Source organism: Anomaloglossus baeobatrachus, chromosome 9 (assembly GCF_048569485.1).
Source record: "Anomaloglossus baeobatrachus isolate aAnoBae1 chromosome 9, aAnoBae1.hap1, whole genome shotgun sequence".
Lineage (NCBI taxonomy): Eukaryota > Metazoa > Chordata > Amphibia > Anura > Aromobatidae > Anomaloglossus > Anomaloglossus baeobatrachus.
Genome location: NC_134361.1, coordinates 171144883 through 171167528, shown reverse-complemented (window position 1 = coordinate 171167528; position 22646 = coordinate 171144883). Strand labels below are relative to the sequence as shown.

At 46.4% G+C, this 22646-nt stretch overlaps 1 protein-coding gene across 1 annotated transcript in view; it reads left to right on the top strand.

The window, feature by feature from the left end:
• The window catches only part of CLCN5 (chloride voltage-gated channel 5), a 116720-nt gene that overhangs the window by 79735 nt on the left and 14339 nt on the right, over positions 1-22646 (top strand). The window contains exons 8-12 of the mRNA XM_075324039.1: positions 2188-2394; positions 5766-5846; positions 6072-6614; positions 12141-12327; positions 16506-16904. Coding sequence (XP_075180154.1) covers positions 2188-2394; positions 5766-5846; positions 6072-6614; positions 12141-12327; positions 16506-16904 — 1417 coding nt within the window. The remainder of the gene's footprint in view (positions 1-2187; positions 2395-5765; positions 5847-6071; positions 6615-12140; positions 12328-16505; positions 16905-22646) is intronic.

Sequence of the window (22646 nt, the reverse complement as noted above, 5' to 3'; positions counted from 1 at the left end):
CTCTCCACCCGGACGTGTTTCAAGAGATCTGTTGCCGCTGGGGACCGCCGGACGTCGATCTCATGGTGTCTCTCTCACAACAACAAGGTCCCGGCATTCATGGCACGGTCTCAGGACCACAGAGCTCTGGCGGCGGACGCCTTAGTTCAGGATTGGTCGCAGTTTCAACTGCCTTAGGTATTCCCTCCTCTGGCAATGCTGCCAGAGTGTTGCGCAAGATCAGGTCCGACTGCCGCCACGCCATTCTCGTCGCTCCAGATTGGCCGAGGCGGTCGTGGTACCCGGATCTGTGGCATCTCACGGTGGGGCAACCGTGGGCGCTCCCAGACCGACCAGACTTGCTATCTCAAGGGCCATTTTTCCATCTGAATTCTGCGGCCCTCAACCTGACTGTGTGGCCATGGAGTCCTGGCTCTTAGCGTCCTCAGGGTTGTCTCAAGATGTCATTGCCAATATGAGACAGGCCAGGAAACCAACGTCCGCCAAGATCTATTACAGATCTTGGAGGATCTTCTTAGCCTGGTGCTCTGAAATTGGGTTTACCCCCTGGCCGTTTGCCTTACCCAGGTTTCTTTCCTTCCTTCAATCGGGATTGGACAAGGGTTGTCTCTCGGCTCTCTCATAGGTCAAGTCTCGGCGCTTTCCGTGTTTTTTCAAAAGCGTCTAGCCAGGCTTCCGCAGGTCCGCACGTTCCTGCAGGGAGTTTGCCACATAGTCCCACCTTACAAGCGTCCGCTGGAACCCTGGGACCTTAACATGGTTCTACGGGATCTTCAAAAAACCACCTTTTGAACCGCTGCGGGATGTCTCTCTATCACGTCTTTCGCAGAAGGTGGCATTTCTATTGGCGGTTACTTCACTCCGTAGAGTGTCAGAGCTTGCAGCGCTGTCATGCAAAGGCCCTTTCCTGGTATTTCACCAGGATAAGGTGGTTCTGCGTCCGGTCCCGGACTTTCTCCCTAAGGTGGTGTCCACTTTTCATCTCAATCAGGATATCTCCTTACCTTCATTTTGCCCTCATCCAATTCACCAATATGAAAAGGATTTGCATTTGTTAGATCTAGTGAGAGCACTCCGGATCTATGTGTCTCGCACGGCGCCAATGCGCCGCTCTGATGCGCTTTTTGTCCTTGTCGCTGGCCAGCGTAAGGGGTCGCAGGCTTCCAAGTCAACCTTGGCTTGGTGGATCAAGGAACCGATTTTTGAAGCCTGCCGTTCTTCTGGGCTTCCGATTCCTTCAGGGCTGAAAGCCCATTCTACCAGAGCCGTGGGTGCGTCCTGGGCATTGCGGCACCAGGCTACGGCTCAGCAGGTATGTCAGGCGGCTACCTGGTCGAGTCTGCACATTTTCACGAAACACTATCAGGTGCATGCCTATGTTTCGGCAGATGCCAGCCTAGGTAGGCGAGTCCTTCAGGCGGCGGTCGCCCACCTGTGAGAGGGGGCCGTTGTTTCGGCTCTTTTTATCGAGGTATTCTTTTACCCACCCAGGGACTGCTTTTGGACGTCCCAATTGTCTGGGTCTCCCAATGGAGCGACAAAGAAGAAGGGAATTTTGTTTACTTACCGTAAATTCCTTTTCTTCTAGCTCCTATTGGGAGACCCAGCACCCGCCCCTGTTCCCTTCGGGCTGGTTGTTCTTTTGTGTACACATGTTGTTCATGTTGAATTGTTCTTTTGGTTCATGGTTTCAGTTCTCCGAACATCCTTCGGATTGAATTTACCTTAGACCAATTTATAAGTTTCCTCCTTCCTGCTTTGGCACCAAAACTGATGGGCCCGTGATGCACGGGAGGGTGTATAGGCAGAGGGGAGGGGTTACACTTTTGAAAGTGTAATACTTTGTGTGGCCTCCGGAGGCAGTAGCTATACACCCAATTGTCTGGGTCTCCCAATAGGAGCTAGAAGAAAAGGAATTTACGGTAAGTAAACAAAATTCCCTTCTTTAACCTTTCCTCTTTTGAGACAGTCTTCCCACTCTACAGCTAGATTACACGTCTATTGACGATCTGGAGGAGAGCCATTATTTAGGGCTTATGCCTGCCTAGTGCATACGTGTAGCAGGATAGAGCTGCATAGATTGCTTAGATCAAGGCTGTGCCGTCTGCGTACTGCGGCTGAATCTACGTGACTGTGTACGGAGTGTTTCATCGGTGATAACGCTTCTTTGATGTTTTCCTCCTAAAGATTAAAACCATACTCAGTGGATTTATTATTCGTGGTTACCTGGGAAAGTGGACATTGATGATCAAGACTATGACGCTGGTCCTAGCTGTTTCTTCTGGCCTCAGTTTAGGAAAGGAGGGACCTTTGATACACGTGGCATGCTGCTGTGGTAATATTCTGTGCCATCTTTTCACCAAGTATCGTAAAAATGAAGCAAAGCGAAGAGAGGTAAGTGTATACAATAACAGGAGTGTTCATTTTGTGCTTCTCCTTTTTTCTATTAAAGTGGAATCTGTCAGCAGGTTTTTGCTACCTCATCTGAGACCAGCATGATGTAGGCAAAGAGTCCTTTAATCCAGTGATGTATTGGATTAATGAGTGCAGCCATTCTGGCACAATCCGAATTTTAAGATTGTCATATAGCAGAGTTGAGAAAGCTGCTCCCACCAACACCAGGCTCTCACTGTCAATGTACTATCAGAGGAGGGGGTGTGCCGGACTGCTGAGCACTGGCATTGTAGTCTGAGGAGTGATAACTGTTCTGCTGCTTTAGCAAACATAGCAAATAAATAACAGATCGGACCTTGACAAGACAGGCATCCCTGAATTCTATATTTTTAACCCTTGCAGTATGCTGTCTTCAGATACATAGCAAAAACCTGCTGATTCCCTTTTAGTTTTAAACACACTGGCCTGGGAAGTTTGTGAAGAAGGAAGGACTGATCATTTTAGTCTGTACACATCTTCCTGTCAAATTTCACTTTAAACAGACTGTTATTTAAGGGTTACAGCCTCCAGTTTGTATCCGACATTGAATAGTATTTCCTATGCCTACATGTGACCAGAGGTGTGTAAAGATGACTGTCTAGTCATTTTAATAGCAAAGCAGCCCCATCTCTCTCCTAGCCAATCTAGACTGTTCATTTGTATAGCTAGGCCCCCTTCTCTGTCGGCCGGCCCCCTTCTCTGTCGGCCGGCCCCCTTCTCTGTCGGCCGGCCCCCTTCCTGAATAGTTTAGTCATGGGCAAACACAGAAAACTCTCAGTGCATTGCAACAACGAATTGTAAGCCCACCTCTGCAGTACAGTAGGCATGATCACAGGTAATAAGGTAATAAAGACTAAAGGGCATCACAAATTTGACAATATGAAAGCCAAGTGTCTTCCCTCCCCAGAAAAAGCCTATAAAACCTTATTGGTATTAAAGAAGGCAAAAAAAAGAAAGCGTATGTAATTGAGTACTATTCATATCAAGAAACCCAAATTAGTAGCTTGGTGTATATTTTCTTTAACGACGCTGACACACTTAAAATTGTGCAAAAACAGGTCTACCATTATACAATGGACCGCCTTCTTTTACCATCAGGATCCAAAGCCCATACCACTCAAAAAGGGGAATAACTGAAAGCCGAGCAATAAACAATAAAAAATATACAGCTGTGGCCATAAGTTTTGAGATGTTTTAGCAGTTTGTTTTTTGCAGAGTTTGCTGCTTTAGTCTTTATAGTGCATTAATATGTTTTAACTCTAGATTAAGAAAAGTGATCAGGTGAATTGCAAAGTAACTGCAGTGACTATTAACTTAAGTAAGAATTGTGTTTCTGGGATTATTTTCAGCCCTGACACAAATTGCCTGTTTACATAATTTGTGATCATCTCTTTAAGTCAGGAGAAAGCATAAACCATGACAAGGCAGCTGTTATCACTATCTCATGCTGATTGAATTAGAAGGAGCAGACCGATTGCTTTAAAAGAGGCTGATGCTTGTCATCTTTGCCATCTTTTTTTAACCATGGTTACTTCCAGGGAAACAGTGCAGTCATCATTGCTTGAAATCAAAAGGGCTTTACAGGCAATGACATTGCTACGTGTGAGATTTATCAATTCATCAACAACATCAAATAGAAATGTTTAATTGCTGTTATGATGTTATTGGGCACCCGGGAAAGTCTGAACATTTTTGGCCATTACTGTATATGTGCCACCAATACAAAGCAACATACTGTATATACTGTGAAGTGCAGACACAGAAACCCAAATATAGGAGAAAATATCTGCACAAATACAATGAAAATAATGAATAGCTTAAATGTCGTTGCCGCTAGACACCCCCTAAACGTATTAGAAAATCAGCACGAAAAGAAAAATGGATGAATACAAAACTATTAAGAGATGATAGTTGGGGCTAGCCCCGACCGGTGCATCCACAATTCTCACAGCTTCTCTTAGTAAGAAATTACTCTTTTTTTTTGTATATCACTTGCTTTGAAGGGTTATTAACAAATGTGAAAAAAAATTTCCCCGTCTTGTAATTAAAACTGCCGCCTTCCCTAGTCCTGTTTCTGCGCTGGAGTAGCATGAAGAGACGCTGCTCACAAGACCTGTGTTTCTACTGACAGGAGCTGTCGTGTAAGCACACATACCGGTGGAGAAGGCCTGTGGTATGAGGAGAAATAAATCTTCTCCTCAGCTGACTGAGCACAGTAGGCTGGGGTTGGAGAAGCAATACCTTTGTGATCACTCCACTGAAGAGAAGATTTAATTTCTTCTGTCACAGCCCTTCTTCTGACTGCCTTGTGGTACAGCTCTTGTGCCAGCTGAGACAGTTCTCCAGAGTTGGGTTCCTTCAGGCTGCTACAACTCGTCCTGACAGTATGCATTACATGAAGGGACCATTTTATCACATTCTTGGAAAAACCCTTTTAACCAAATGAGTGCTGCTCTTCATTGAAATAAATTGGCTAAATTGTAGCCAACCATGTGCCTCTTCTCCTAAACCACTGTGGGATCACAAGTTATCCATATGCCATAGCACGCCTCGCATTCAGTCATGCTTTTTTTTGTCAGTGTTCACTAAATCAATGTTTTCATAATCCTATACTATAATTTTTATTTTTTTTTAACTAAATTAACAGCACTAGGGAAATCTGTTTTTGTTTTTTTTTTTTCTCCTTCTGACCTAATTTTTCATTCTTTCCTTCATGGGTCATACCTGTCTGCAGTGAATACACATTTTCCCATTACTGATATAGCAGATGACAGTTGGTGCTTGTAAACTTCTACGGAGAATTGTAACTGTTGTTTCAGTTGAACGTGCAGCTGAATGCCTGTGTCTGCCTCTAGCTCCCCCCTCCATAGAACTTTACAAGCACCAACTGTCATCTCCTACCTGCCATATTTTACTCATAAATTGAGAACTACAATACCCGATGTCATCTGTTCACTGGAACTGCCCAACCTATCTGGAACTGTTAATGCATGTTTTGTGTTTTTTTGCATTGATGCTTTGTATACAAATAAGATATCCCTTTAACTTAGCTGAGATATTCTCATAAGTGAGTGTAATATTTCCAAACACGCTGTAAAGCTCAATATTTGGTCAGAAAAAACAGCAAAGTAAACATCTGCAGGATCGATTAATCGGGGTCTGTCTGAACCATTGTGTGTAGGTGGACGCAGCTGGGGCACAAGTGATCAGAGGGGACGTAAAGGTAGTGCTATGGGTCTATAACCACGTCTTCCTCTGGGGAACATAACTTGTAGTGCATTAGCACAGTTCCGTCCATGTACTCCGTGCTGACTGTGTGTCCTTGAATTTAGGTGCTATCTGCAGCAGCAGCTGCCGGAGTGTCTGTGGCTTTCGGTGCCCCCATTGGAGGAGTCCTTTTCAGCCTCGAAGAGGTAACTAGACATTTTTAATATATTTCTTGTTAATTCTCTCAGCAGCTTAATGTGGCAGGAGTTGTAGTTTTGAATGGCGCATGTATTGTTTGTAAGCCTTAGTAAGCCTTCTGCTCTTCCTCGACCATTCCTCTCCAGTCGTTTTTTTCTGGCTGGTCTGGTTTACTGACCTTAGATGATGTGTGGTAACATTGTGCTCACCTGTTTTCTTCTTGCCACTTTTAGGTGAGCTATTACTTCCCGCTTAAGACTCTGTGGAGGTCCTTCTTCGCTGCATTAGTGGCAGCTTTTACATTACGTTCCATTAACCCCTTTGGAAACAGCCGCTTGGTCCTCTTCTACGTTGAGTTTCACGCTCCGTGGCATCTTTTAGAACTTGTCCCGTTCATTCTTCTGGGAATATTTGGAGGCTTGTGGGGCGCATTCTTCATTCGAGGTAATATCGCTTGGTGCCGTAGAAGGAAAACCACTAAGCTGGGTCGCTATCCTGTGGCAGAGGTCCTAGTTGTCACAGCCATTACTGCTGTTATTGCATTTCCTAATGAATACACGCGAACTAGCTCCAGTGAACTGATATCGGAGCTGTTCAATGACTGCGGACTGCTGGACTCATCCAAACTGTGCGACTACAATAATGATTTCAACAGCACAAATGTGGGCAATCTGCCTGATCGCTCTGCCCGGACTGGGGTCTACACCGCGTTGTGGCAACTGTCCTTAGCTTTAATCTTTAAAGCAGTTATCACCATCTTCACATTTGGCATGAAGGTAAGATGCGGGATGGTCTTATTACCTTCATTAATTTTGTCTGTCTGATTTGTACAGATCTTGTTGGGTTCTGCTTCAGAGTAGAATTACATCTGCATACGCCAAGACTGAAAATGCCAGTCAGAAGCTGTGTTACAGTATATTTTTGCCATTGGTTTTGATTTTCAGTTATAGTCCTGAATAGAAATTCCTGGTGCAAACCAAAGTTACCATCGATTCATTCAGTCATTGATCCTTCTTTGATAAGTTTCGTCTCCTTCCACAAAGTAGCACTATAATAGAAGATAGGTGAGAAGGATTGGTTGGATCTGCGGTGATGGTCTCCACTTGACATTGGTGGAAAACTGATCCTTATCCACTCAGTCATGGCAGTACCTGGTTCTGTCAGTAAAGCTGCCTCTATTACTAAAATCACTCACTTACATGTATATATTGGCTCCATATTTACTATGACCAGACTGTAGTTGCACGCACGCATGAACGCACATGTTGCACGCACATACCCACACACATTCCGGGCGATTGGATTAGGCTGATATATATTGTTTTGTGGGTAAAATGTCAGTATAACTTGTGATTTCTTCATTTAAACCTCAAAGTAATTTCTGTGGAAAAAGAAGCGCAATAGGGTCTTACCCCGGTATATAAGGGGTCTTAAGATAGGTAATCCTACTCACCAGATCAGGTTGTGAAAGTCACAACCCCTATGCAGGCATGTAACTCCAGGTCACGGCAGCAGTCCCCAGTTGGCAGATAACGGAAAGCAGTAGAGAGGGGTTTCACACCGCGCCAATGACCGACAACTCCTGAAATTTCAGATCAATGCTTCTTTATTTCACGCACAGGTCAAGTCAACGCGTTTCAAGAGTCTTAGCTCTCTTCATCAGGACAAGCTGGCAAAGAACATCAAATCTGCTGTAAGGCAGCCTATACAGCAATATATACCTTAGAGGTGGAGTCCTGATCCACCCCTTTTGAAAAAAATCGGCGGGAATCCATACATTTAAAAAACAACAAGACAATGTAAATCATAAATTTGTCAAAAATATTCCTTTGTGAGCATATATTCATAGTTTCAAGATAATTGGTAAATCTGAATAAAAATAATATTAAACGAAAAAATAAATAAAGGATGTATATAACATGTGCACAGGTGTAGTTCTTGTTTCCAAAAACATTGCAAAGACACATATGTTCCCAGATATGTCATTATTCCATAACCTGCCTAGAACCATATTACAAATGGTCTGCAGCCTACGATCCAAGTATCAGGAACATAGCACCAGAAGCATTTAGCCGTCTGTGCCACAGATGAATACGAAAAACCTGCCCAGAATCAGCTTATCAAAAATATATATATTCTCCTTAGTCAGGCACAGAAAAAAGGAGAGGTAGGGAAGGAATGGGGAACTCAAAAATTGGATAAATATCCCTTTCATTGCCCAAAGGAAAATTTTGGAATAATAGTTAAATATACTACCATGTGCGAATTAAACCAAAAAAATATATACCGTGAAACCAGTAACCGATCTAGTGATCAAACGCCCGACTTGCGGTTCCACACCAGGGACACGTAGGAGAGCAAGTGAAAAACTTATATATACATTATTAACCTTTACTGGGGCTTAAAGAAAAAATCCCCGAGTATCAAATTAATGCAACACAATCCTCTATGTAAAACAGAGACTATAGCGTTAATTCAAACCCGCCATAATCTTATCGAAAGGAAAAAGAAATTATCGCCACAGGCGTGAAGAGTAATTCAGTGTAGTGTGCTGTTAATCTGGGCTAACCAACCCCCGAAAAAAGTAAAAGGAGGAGAGAACTATCCCTAAATTCATGACGGAGGACAAATCGGGTAAAATTTATTGGACCACTCATTAGTAGTAGAGACCGGACCTATATCTATTCCGTAGCGGCTTAGTACCGCATTCATGATGGCTTTAATGGGAGAAAAAAGTGTAACTCTGTGACAAGGTGAATTAAGTTGAGGAGCGTGAGGGAAAGTGCAGTACGCATGCTCCCAGAAAGGTGCATAGCTAGTGTTCCTAGAAAGTTAATCAGGGGAAGCCGGGGTGAAAGAAGTTCAAGGCGTGGGAAAATTTACTAGTGCGCATGTCACATTCTATTCATGCAAGTCAGTCCTCCTACCATTTGGATCTTAGGAGAAAGAACCATAAACCTGAAGGGAAAAAACCCTCCCAATAGCAGGGGGCCAGCTCCATCTCGACCCCAAACAGAATTAGGGACAAAAGCTGGTCGGGTCCATCCCTGCAAATTCCCTATGACATTTACAGGCAATTATGTGAAGGGAAAAAACGGTGTCCAAGTATTACACCAGCGCAAAAATGCCCTGGCATATATAGAACAATCTTAGTAAATGTGTGTATAAATGATTAAATAAATAAATAATTAAATAAGAGGGGGGTTAAAATGACCGTAATGGATTATGAATATATGCCGATGCCCATATGTAATGAATATAATAATGGTATTAATATAAAAAGCCAAGAAGGATTTCAATCCTACGGACGCACAAGATCATAAAACATGAGACATATACACAATAATAAAAAATAAAAATATATACAAATATAAATATATATAAAACCAAGAAAATTCATGATCAGGAGAAGTCCTAAATTAGGACTTCTCCTGATCATGAATTTTCTTGGTTTTATATATATTTATATTTGTATATATTTTTATATTTTTTATATATTGTGTATATGTCTCATGTTTTATGATCTTGTGCGTCCGTAGGATTGAAATCCTTCTTGGCTTTTTATATTAATACCATTATTATATTCATTACATATGGGCATCGGCATATATTCATAATCCATTACGGTCATTTTAACCCCCCTCTTATTTAATTATTTATTTATTTAATCATTTATACACACATTTACTAAGATTGTTCTATATATGCCAGGGCATTTTTGCGCTGGTGTAATACTTGGACACCGTTTTTTCCCTTCACATAATTGCCTGTAAATGTCATAGGGAATTTGCAGGGATGGACCCGACCAGCTTTTGTCCCTAATTCTGTTTGGGGTCGAGATGGAGCTGGCCCCCTGCTATTGGGAGGGTTTTTTCCCTTCAGGTTTATGGTTCTTTCTCCTAAGATCCAAATGGTAGGAGGACTGACTTGCATGAATAGAATGTGACATGCGCACTAGTAAATTTTCCCACGCCTTGAACTTCTTTCACCCCGGCTTCCCCTGATTAACTTTCTAGGAACACTAGCTATGCACCTTTCTGGGAGCATGCGTACTGCACTTTCCCTCACGCTCCTCAACTTAATTCACCTTGTCACAGAGTTACACTTTTTTCTCCCATTAAAGCCATCATGAATGCGGTACTAAGCCGCTACGGAATAGATATAGGTCCGGTCTCTACTACTAATGAGTGGTCCAATAAATTTTACCCGATTTGTCCTCCGTCATGAATTTAGGGATAGTTCTCTCCTCCTTTTACTTTTTTCGGGGGTTGGTTAGCCCAGATTAACAGCACACTACACTGAATTACTCTTCACGCCTGTGGCGATAATTTCTTTTTCCTTTCGATAAGATTATGGCGGGTTTGAATTAACGCTATAGTCTCTGTTTTACATAGAGGATTGTGTTGCATTAATTTGATACTCGGGGATTTTTTCTTTAAGCCCCAGTAAAGGTTAATAATGTATATATAAGTTTTTCACTTGCTCTCCTACGTGTCCCTGGTGTGGAACCGCAAGTCGGGCGTTTGATCACTAGATCGGTTACTGGTTTCACGGTATATATTTTTTTGGTTTAATTCGCACATGGTAGTATATTTAACTATTATTCCAAAATTTTCCTTTGGGCAATGAAAGGGATATTTATCCAATTTTTGAGTTCCCCATTCCTTCCCTACCTCTCCTTTTTTCTGTGCCTGACTAAGGAGAATATATATATTTTTGATAAGCTGATTCTGGGCAGGTTTTTCGTATTCATCTGTGGCACAGACGGCTAAATGCTTCTGGTGCTATGTTCCTGATACTTGGATCGTAGGCTGCAGACCATTTGTAATATGGTTCTAGGCAGGTTATGGAATAATGACATATCTGGGAACATATGTGTCTTTGCAATGTTTATGGAAACAAGAACTACACCTGTGCACATGTTATATACATCCTTTATTTATTTTTTCGTTTAATATTATTTTTATTCAGATTTACCAATTATCTTGAAACTATGAATATATGCTCACAAAGGAATATTTTTGACAAATTTATGATTTACATTGTCTTGTTGTTTTTTAAATGTATGGATTCCCGCCGATTTTTTTCAAAAGGGGTGGATCAGGACTCCACCTCTAAGGTATATATTGCTGTATAGGCTGCCTTACAGCAGATTTGATGTTCTTTGCCAGCTTGTCCTGATGAAGAGAGCTAAGACTCTTGAAACGCGTTGACTTGACCTGTGCGTGAAATAAAGAAGCATTGATCTGAAATTTCAGGAGTTGTCGGTCATTGGCGCGGTGTGAAACCCCTCTCTACTGCTTTCCGTTATTCATTTAAACCTCAGCTTTTCCTGGGATTTTGGGTCCAGTGGGCGTAGAGAAATCTGTCGGTCACTGATAAAAACATATATCAAGTGCTCAGCTCCCCTTCTCTATACATTTAATCAGAAGTCCCCAACCTTTCTGACCTTAAGAGCCACATCCAGCTCCGAGACAGGGTCGCGAGCCACATCCATCTCCGAGACAGGGTCGCGAGCCACATCCATCTCCGAGACAGCGTCGCGAGCCACATCCAGCTCAGAGAGAGGGTCGCGAGCCACATTCATCTCCAAGACAGGGTCGCGAGCCACATTGAGCTTCGAGAGAGGGTCGCGAGCCACCTTCAGCTCCGAGAGAGGGTCGCGAGCCACCTTCAGCTCCGAGAGAGGGTCGCGAGCCACCTTCAGCTCCGAGAGAGGGTCGCGAGCCACCTTCAGCTCCGAGAGAGGGTCGCGAGCCACCTTCAGCTCCGAGAGAGGGTCGCGAGCCACCTTCAGCTCCGAGAGAGGGTCGCGAGCCACCTTCAGCTCCGAGAGAGGGTCGCGAGCCACCTTCAGCTCCGAGAGAGGGTCGCGAGCCACCTTCAGCTCCGAGAGAGGGTCGCGAGCCAGATTGAGCTCCTGCACACACTGTATTGACACCCAGAGTCCACATTACTAGTTTAATGACAGTCAAAGCTTTCCTGAGAAATCACCACAACGAGGCAGAACGCAAATATGCAGGGGTTCGGACATACATTCACATCTGCTCTTCTGTGTGGTGCTCCATAAAAATGTCACAATCTGGAGACCTGCTCTTCATAGCTGTTTGCAAGGCCTGGAGCTAATCCATGTAGCTTGCAGACAGCCGCGAGCAACACATCATGGGCCACATATGGCCACTGAACTAGAGGTTTGGGGATCCCTGCCATAAGGGTTTCAGATTGGCTTGCATTTTCATGGTGACCAGTTCTCCTTAAATGTGATTATTCTCGTGCTACAATAATGCTGTGTTTCTATGTAGGTGCCTTCTGGACTCTTCATACCAAGTATGGCTGTGGGTGCAATAATGGGAAGACTGATGGGAGTGTGTATGGAGCAGCTGGCATTCTATCATCATGACTGGCCGATGTTCAAGGGATGGTGTAGTCAGGGGGCCGACTGCATTACCCCAGGCCTTTATGCCATGGTAGGAGCCGCTGCTTGCCTAGGTGAGTACATTTAGTAAAGCGCATTGTACCAGCAAAGTAATCTACAACCCGTGGCTGTAAAAAAAAAAACAAAAAAAAAACCCCACCCCTTGCATACTCTCTGTACTAGATGTTGGGCCCAATGTAAAGGTCACTGTATGGAAAATTGGCATCAGAACTGAACAGTAATGTCTGAATCTAAGACGTATATATAATATATGATCCTATTGCATCAACCCCTTCATACAACCTCCCAGACCTTATATGCCATGATCAGGATGTGCATGTATACTGCGGGCTCAGGAGCTGTGCTCTCGACATTCAGGACAGATGTCTGCTGTAATACGCAGCCAGCAGCAATCGGTGCTAGCTACAATTGCAGCATCTTAACTACCGGTATTTATTTTAGTACATGATATGGCAAAATTATCGGTGTCATTGAAAACTACAACTTGTCCCTCAAAATACCAAGTCCTTGTGCGGCTATATCGAATGAGTGTTTTGCCTTTTTGGAAGATGAGGAGAAAAAATGAAAATGGACAAAATGATATATTGATATATTGGCCACTCCCGGGGACGTTAAACCCCTTTTAGACACAGACATTTTTATTGATTTGTTTGGTTTTTCCTCTTTGTTTTCCAAGAATTATTAGTTTTATATTACTGAGACATTTACAGCCTAAAACCATATATAGCAAACTATTGCAACAAATCACAGAAAGAAAAGTGCAAGGCAAAAAAACTAAACTAAACTAAAAGCCGTCTATATTAATGTCCGTGTCGTGGATCAAAATGAACCATTTCAGGCTAAAGCTCTGTGAAAATCACAGGCAGTACACAGATTTTATCAGTATTCAACCCATGTGCTGTCCGTGATCAACATTTTAATGGACAGGGGGAGTCTAATAATTATTTATTTTCCATACGTGAAAATAACTGATTAAACACTGATGGCAAAAACCGACACTGACCAAACACTGATGGCCAAAACAGAGACACTGACCAAACACTGATGGCCAAAACAGAGACACTGACCAAACACTGATGGCCAAAACGGAGACACTGACCAAATGCTGATGGCCAAAACAGAGACACGGACCAAACACTAATGGCCAAAACGGACACACTGACCAAACGCTGATGGCCAAAACGGACACACTGACCAAGCGCTGATGGCCAAAACCGACACACTGACCAAACGCTGATGGCCAAAACACACACTGATCAAACGCTGATGGACAAAACGAACACCCTGACCAAACACTGATTGTAAAAACATACACACTGACCAAACACTGATGAAAGTTTGATCTAAAACACTGCAGACACTCAAGCCATTTTTGGTGGTCCAGAAAAATCGCTGTCTTCTGAATGAGGCCTGAGAGAAATCTCAGTTTGGGCTCTTTCAGATATACCGTATTTTTCGGACTATAAGACGCACCTGACCATAAGACGCACCCTAGTTTTAGAGGAGGAAAATAGGAAAATAAAATTTTAACCAAAAAATATGGTCATGACTCACTGTTATGGGGCGAGGATCTGCTGCTGACACTGTTATGGGGGTAATGTCCCCAAAGTCTCTACTAAGGTACCCCATTCTGATAAGGATCCTCCTGCCTTGTATATGATCCTGCTCATATACCCCCCATCCTGCTAATAATATACCCCCCATCCTGCTAATAATATACCCCCCATCCATCCTGCTCATGTTATACCCCCATCCATCCTGCTCATGATATGCCCCCATCCATCCTGCTCATGATATGCTCCCATCCATCCTGCTCATGATATGCCCCCATACATCCTGCTCATGATATGCCCCCATCCATCCTGCTCATGATATGCCCCCATCCATCCTGCTCATGATATGCCCCCATCCATCCTGCTCATGATATGCCCCCATCCATCCTGCTCATGATATGCCCCCATCCATCCTGCTCATGATATGCCCCCATCCATCCTGCTCATGAAATGCCCCCATCCATCCTGCTCATGAAATGCCCCCATCCATCCTGCTCATGAAATGCCCCCATCCATCCTGCTCATGAAATGCCCCCATCCATCCTGCTCATGAAATGCCCCTATCCATCCTGCTCATGAAATGCCCCCATCCATCCTGCTCATGAAATGCCCCCATCCATCCTGCTCATGAAATGCCCCCATCCATCCTGCTCATGAAATGCCCCCATCCATCCTGCTCATGAAATGCCCCCATCCATCCTGCTCATGAAATGCCCCCATCCTGGTAAATGGTGTGTATCCTGTGGCACAGGAAAAAAAAAATAAACGTTTATACTTACCCTTCCTCACTCCCTGAAGCACCGATCTCTGTCTCAGCTGCAGCGCCGCTGTGTGGAGCCGTCACCGGTGTCTGCAGCATCGCGTCTTCCTGTCTGTGCCGGCGGTAAGCTGATCGATTCTGGTGGATACTAGCGGCGTGCACAGCGATGACGTCATCGCGGTGTGCGCCGCTAGTGTCCAGATCAGCTGACCGCCGGCACAGACAGGATGACACGATGCTGCAGGGGGGCGGCTCCACACACGGTGACGGGTGAGTACACTGATTCACTGCACCCCGCGCTGATAATGATGCACGGGGGGCAGTGAATACAGCCGCACATGATCACTCCAGGTTGTAGTTGCCAGGGGTGATCACGGCCGGCTGCTAATTATGCACGCACCCCCCCCCGCCCATCACCCCGCCCACCTGTCAGCGCCGGTTTCGCTGAGAGATGATGGGCGGGAGGATGGGCGTCCATATGTAATGAGCGGGCCCACGTGGTCACAGCAGGCTGTTACAGCCTGCTCGTGCCGCCGATGACCCGCTGCACCGCGGCACCCTCATTCCCCGCAGCCTTATAGTCAGACCATAAGACGCACCCCCCACTTTCCCCCAACATTTGGGGGGAAAAGTGCGTCTTATGGTCCGAAAAATACGGTAAGTGATTTTCTCATGTGAGAATGGTTCCAACTTTCATCAATGTTTTTGATCAGAGGGTCATCGCAGTTTGGTCAGTGTCCGTTTATACCATCGGTGTTTGGTCACAGTTTCATTTTTTTTTCCTCAGAGATGTGTGTGTGTGTGTGTGTGTATATGTGTATATATATATATAGATATAGATATAATTAATGTTCTCCTTTCAAACTGTCCATGAGGAATGGACTGCACGCAGATGGCATTCAAATGCTGTTGGAATTTTTTAACAGACCCGTAGAGTTGTCTTGGCAACTTTGATCTGAGAGTCTGGTTAAAATGGGAAACAGATCTCATGAGAAACAATGGCGTCTAAATGAGCCCTAACATTAGAAGAACAGCTCCGCAGTGATGCCATTTTCTGAGTAACCAAACAAGCAGTACAGGAGCGGGGCTCCATTTACCCACTATGCCGAAGTTTAGAGCTGGTGGCATCATCTTTAGGCACTCATTGGTCACTAAAGGATCACCTATAGTTAGGTGGCTTTTTGTATTTTTTCATATTTGCCTTGCATTTTTTCTTTCAATGTTATTTTTCTGCTACTATGGCAGTATGACGACTTCTACTTTTTGGGCCAAAGTAGGATTTTTTTGTTTTCCACCGTCTTTCACTATATTTTATGATAAATAATGTAATGTAAACTACAAGTATGATGGAATAAAAAAAACAAACAAACACCAATTTTATGGTTGTATTTTATGTTTTGTTTTTCTGGTACATTTCACCTGGTACCTGTTTGCTACGATATCAGTTTTAATACAGTGTTTTGGTTTTTTTGGTTTTATTTCTGTGTTTGTTTTGCTATTTTAAGGCGTTTACATGAATGTCTTATCCTTAGGAAAGGTTACCAATACCTGATTGATGGGGGGGGGGGTGACACATGGCACCCAACTGATCATCTCTTCTTGATGGCAGCGGTGGCCAGTAGTGCTCAGCTGCACGGTTCTGTCAGCAATATTGTGGCCAGAGCCGGGTACTCCATATCCACCTCGTGCTTGAATCAGTAGGGGGTGGATACGCAGTATCCAGCTCTGGCAGCTATAATGTTGACAGACCTGTGCTGTACAGCTCCGCAACTGAGCACTCGCTGGCATCGGAACAGCTGATTAACGAGGGTGCCGAGTGTCGCACCCTCACCGACCTAGTCTAAGGGTAGGCCATCAATGTTAAAGACGGGAGGCGATAACGTCTGGTAATAATATTCCATTCCGCTTCTATTTCCAGGTGGAGCCACTCGCATGACGGTCTCTCTTGTAGTCATCATGTTTGAATTGACTGGAGGATTGGAGTACATTGTGCCTTTAATGGCTGCAGCCATGACCAGCAAGTGGGTGGCCGATGCTTTGGGAAGGGAAAGCATCTACGATGCCCATATCCGCTTGAATGGTTACCCTTTTCTGGAGGCTAAAGAGGAGTTTAGCCATAAAACTCTAGCAATGGATGTAATGCGACCACGACGTAATGACCCAACACTGACCGTCGTTACTCAAGACAGTATGACCGTGGCTGACATCGAGGCGGCAATTACCGAAACAACGTATAGTGGCTTCCCTGTCGTGGTTTCTCGAGAGTCTCAGAGGCTTGTGGGTTTTGTGTTGAGACGAGACTTGATCATCTCCATTGGTAAGAAAATTACTGGAATTACTTTCTAGGATAAAAAATTCTGATGTAAAATTTTAGTATAGTGAGTTAAGGAAACAATGGCCATATAGCCATCATCCACAGCACTGGTAATGTTTATTTCTGTTTGTTCTCATATATCAATACACATGAATATAAGTAAGTTTTATTATGTATTTTATCAGAGAAGTCTCCTTTCTCTGCATGGACTGATCAGTCATTATCAAATTCTCAATTCTGAGGTAAAATCTGTGTCTCGTTCGTGTCATTGGGGAACACAGAGCCATGGGGTAGTCTGCTGCCACCTGGAGGCTGACACTAGTATTACATAAAATGATTAATGGCTCCTCGCGGGCGAACTATACTTCTACTGCTAGCATGACGCCTCCTCAAGTTTTGTCTAGTGTCAGTTGGAGGCAACTGATGTCTGAGTCTCAGACCTATTTAGGCCTTTAGAGGCCAGATTAGACGTTTAAGCTTTTCTCTTTTCCAGATGGATCATTTATAGGATAACTGTGTAATTCTGCACTCTGTTTCACCCTTGTAGCTACAGCAAGTACAGGCTGTAATTGTTCAGTCGGTATCTTCTCGCGCCTGTACGGGTAGACCATGTACCTTCTTAGTCGGCGATCAGCTACCAGGGTGGTGGTCTTTTAGCCTTGTAGTCTCCTGTCTGCCCGCTCCTTATAGTGTGCATAGTTGCATGGAGCAGAAGATGGAGTCTGGACTTCACCAACTTCTAGACATAGGAGATTGGTAGGTCCTTTACTATAACCCTATGTTGCGCTGCTTCTCAGGCTCGTTTTCGATAGGTGTCCTTTCTCTCTCATCTCTCCCGTCCGCTCTTCTTCTCTCCCTCAGATCTTCAGGTATTTCCACTGGGTCAAGGGTGGGGGTTGGGAGTGGACAAGGGCTTTTTCTTCAGCGCTCTATTGGGAGACCCAGACGATTGGGGTATAGCTACTGCCCTCCGGAGGCCACACAAAGCACTACACTAAAAAGTGCAAGGCCCCTCCCCTTCTGGCTATACCCCCCCGTGGTATCACGGGTTCTCCAGTTTTCAAGCTTTGTGCGAAGGAGGTCAGACATCCACGCATAGCTCCACAGATTTTAGTCAGCAGTAGCTGCTGACTATTTCGGATGGAAGAAAAGAGGGCCCATATAGGGCCCCCAGCATGCTCCCTTCTCACCCGTGGATGGTGTTGTAAGGTTGAGGTACCTATTTCTGGTACAGGGGCTGGAGCCCCACATGCTGTTTTCCTTCCACATCCCCTTGTAGGGCTCTGTGGAAGTGGGATCCTGCCGGCCTCTAAGCTCTGACGCCGGGCTCCATCCACAGACCCAGTTGAACCTGATGGATATGGAGCAGGAGTACAATCAGGGACATGGCCCTGCATCATACAGGTACTCTGTGTCCCCGGCAGGCACAGACACACTCCGGGCTGGCTGGGTGTTGTAGTGCGCCGGGGACCGTAACGTTGGAGTTAGTGTTCCTACAGTTTACTGGGGGACTTTGTGTTGTGGGAACGCAGCGCCGACCCCCACTGGACCGGGCGGCGCTGCTGTGACTTGTGGTGCGCCGGGGACACGCCGACCGCGCTTTTACGGCGGCGGCGTTTATAAATCCAGTCCCCGGCTTTTGCGGCCTAGCTCCGCTTCGTTCCCGCCCCCACCCTGTCAATCAGGGTAGGGGAGAGACGCTGTTTCGCAGCAGCGACGAGGGCTGGAGCCTGATTTACATGCTCCAGCCCTCTCACTAGGCACAGAGGGAAGCAGGCTTCCCGCTCTTAGCCAGGAACGCCCAGGGCCCGCCCCCCCCTCCTCTCCCAGGACGCCGGCAGCCATTACATGCAGTCTGGCTGGAGGAAGGACGCAGGGCTCTGGGAGACCTGGACTTGGGGGCTTTTGGAGAACACACACCCGCTCTTAAGCGGGCGGTAAGCGGCTTTTCAGCTGGCCCCTCTAGTGCCTCAGTGTGTATTGGTGTACTGTGTCACCAGATATATATATTTAGTTATTTCTTGCACTGGGAGGTCGCTTCCTGGCTAGACCCCAGATCGCTCTGAGGAGGCAGCAACATGTCATCCACAAAACGCAAGGCTGCCAAGGCTAGGGCTGTGTACACTGCGTGTGCTGCATGTGGGGCTGCTCTACCAGCAGGTTCCAAAGACCCCCATTGTGTGCAATGCTCAGATCCGGTGCTGCTTCGCCAGCCGGAGTCCGGAGGGGTAGTGACCCAGGCTGAGACGCTTGTAAGTCCTGCCCCGGTGTCAGGGACAGACTTTGCAGTTTTTGCTGATGGAATGTCTGTGACTATGGCAAAGATCCTTGAAACTTTGCAATCCATGTCTGGGGCTCAGCCTATGGACACGGCGAGGTCTCTGTCCTCTAATCCCCCTCAGTTGGAATTAGTCCAGACTGCAAGGGGGTCCCCGGCTTCCCAGGCTGAGTATTATGACTCAGATGATAGCCCCAGCCACCCTAAGCGAGCTCGCTGGGAAAGACCCTCAACGTCATCACACTGCTCAGGGTCTCAGCGCAATCAGTCGCCCTGTGATGCGTCTGAAGAGAGTGATCAGGAGTCTTATACTGGAACCCCTCTCAATCTGGATACCCCGGATGGGGACGCCATGGTAAACGATCTTATCTCAGCCATCAATAGACTGTTGGATATTTCTACCCCAGCTCCTTCTGCAGAGGAGGCAGCTGCAGAGCAGGAGAAGTTTTGTTTCCTCTATCCCAAGCGTAAATTGAGTGCTTTCTTGGATCACTCTGACTTCAGAGAATCAATCCAGAAACACGACGCTCATCCAGAAAGGCGTTTCTCTAAACGTTCTAAGGATACACGTTTTCCTTTCCCCCCTGATGTGGTCAAGCGCTGGACCCAGTGTCCAAACGTAGACCCCCCGATTTCCAAACTTGCAGCTAGATCCATAGTTGCAGTGGAGGATGGCGCTTCACTTAAGGATGCCAATGACAGACAGATGGACCTTTGGTTAAAATCTGTCTATGAAGCTATCGGCGCGTCGTTTGCTCCAGCATTCGCAGCCGTATGGGCACTCCAAGCTATTTCAGCTGGTTTAGCAAAAGTGGATGCTATCATACATCCAGCGGCGCCGCAAGTGGCGTCCCTTACCTCGCAGATGTCTGCGTTTGCGTCTTACGCTATCAATGCGGTCCTAGAATCTACCAGCCGCACCTCAATGGCGTCCGCCAATTCGGTAGTTTTGCGCAGAAACTTGTGGTTAAAGGACTGGAAAGCAGATGCTGGTTCCAAAAAATGTTTAACCAGCTTGCCTTTATCTAGAGATAGACTGTTTGGCGAGCCATTGGCTGACATCATTAAACAGTCCAAGGGTAAGGACTCTTCCTTACCCCAGCCCAGATCAAGCAAACCTCAGCAGAAAAAATGGCAGCAGAGGTTTCAGTCCTTTCGAGGTTCGGGCAAGACACAATTCTCCTCGTCCAAAGGGACTCAGAGGACGCAAAGAGTCTCAGATTCCTGGCGGGCTCACGCACGCCCCAAGAAAGCAAATGGAGGAACCGCTTCCAAAGCGGCTACCTCATGACTTCCAGCCCCCCCCCTCCGCATCTCCGGTTGGGGGCAGGCTCTCCCGCTTTTCCGACATTTGGACGTCACAGGTCAAAGACCGGTGGGTGACAAACATTTTGTCTCGCGGGTACAGAATCGAGTTCAGTTCTCGTCCTCCAGCTCGGTTCTTCAGAACCTCCCCACATCCAGACCGAGCAGATGCCCTGCTGCAGGCGGTGGACTCCCTAAGAGCGGAAGGAGTAGTGGTTCCTGTACCGCCTCAGGAACAAGGGCGAGGGTTTTACTCCAATCTCTTTGTGGTTCCAAAAAAGGACGGCTCGTTCCGTCCTGTTCTGGATCTAAAGCTGCTCAACAAACATGTGCACGCCAGACGGTTCCGGATGGAAACCCTCCGCTCTGTCGTTGCCTCAATGTCTCAAGGAGACTTCCTTGCCTCAATAGACATCAAAGATGCTTATCTCCACGTGCCAATTGCTACAGAACATCAACGTTTTCTACGTTTTGTGATAGGAAACGACCATCTTCAGTTCGTAGCTCTGCCATTCGGTCTGGCGACAGCCCCCCGGGTCTTCACCAAGGTCATGGCGGCGGTGGTAGCAGTCTTGCACTCTCAGGGACACTCGGTGATCCCTTACCTAGACGATCTACTTGTCAAGGCACCCTCTCAAGAGGCATGCCAACTCAGTCTACATGCTACGCTGGAGACTCTACAGACGTTCGGATGGATCATCAACTTTCCAAAGTCGAATCTGTCACCGTCACAGTCGCTAACGTATCTTGGCATGGAGTTTCATACTCGAGCAGCGAGAGTGAAGCTTCCGCTGAACAAGCAGCGGTCCCTACAGACAGGGGTGCAATCCCTCCTTCAAGGCCAGTCGCACCCCTTACGGCGCCTCATGCACTTCCTCGGGAAGATGGTGGCAGCCATGGAAGCAGTTCCCTTTGCGCAGTTTCATCTGCGCCCACTTCAATGGGACATTCTCCGCCAATGGGACGGGAAGTCAACGTCCCTGGACAGGAAAGTCTCTCTTTCCCAGACGGCCAAGGACTCTCTACAATGGTGGCTCCTTCCCACCTCATTGTCTCAGGGAAGATCCTTCCTGCCCCCATCCTGGGCAGTGGTCACGACAGATGCGAGTCTGTCAGGGTGGGGAGCAGTGTTTCTCCACCACAGGGCCCAGGGGACGTGGACTCCGCAGGAGTCCACCCTTCAGATCAATGTTCTGGAAATCAGGGCAGTGTATCTTGCCCTACTGGCCTTCCAACAGTGGCTGGAAGGAAAGCAGATCCGAATCCAGTCGGACAACTCCACAGCGGTGGCATACATCAATCACCAAGGAGGGACGCGCAGTCGGCAAGCATTCCAAGAAGTCCGGCGCATTCTAATGTGGGTGGAGGACACAGCCTCCACCATATCCGCGGTTCACATCCCAGGCGTAGAAAATTGGGAAGCAGACTTCCTCAGTCGCCAGGGCATGGACGCAGGGGAGTGGTCCCTTCACCCGGACGTGTTTCAGGAAATCTGTCGCCGATGGGGAGTGCCGGACGTCGACCTAATGGCGTCCCGGCACAACAACAAGGTCCCGGCATTCATGGCGAGGTCGCGCGATCAAAGAGCTCTGGCGGCAGACGCATTAGTTCAAGATTGGTCGCAGTTTCAGCTCCCATACGTCTTCCCACCTCTGGCACTCTTGCCCAGAGTGTTACGCAAGATCAGATCTGATTGCAGCCGCGTCATACTCGTCGCCCCAGACTGGCCGAGGAGATCGTGGTATCCGGATCTGTGGCATCTCACGGTCGGTCGACCGTGGTCACTGCCAGACCGACCAGACTTACTGTCCCAAGGGCCGTTTTTCCATCAGAATTCTGCGGCCCTGAACCTGACTGTGTGGCCATTGAGTCCTGGATCCTAGCGTCCGCAGGATTATCTCAAGGAGTCGTAGCCACAATGAGACAAGCTAGGAAGTCAACGTCTGCTAAGATCTACCACAGAACGTGGAAGATTTTCTTATCCTGGTGCTCTGCACAGAGAGTATCCCCTTGGCCATTTGCATTGCCTACCTTTCTTTCCTTCCTGCAATCGGGGTTGGAAAAGGGCTTGTCGCTCAGCTCCCTTAAAGGGCAAGTCTCGGCACTATCCGTGTTTTTTCAGAAGCGTCTAGCACGTCTTCCTAAGGTGCGCACGTTCCTGC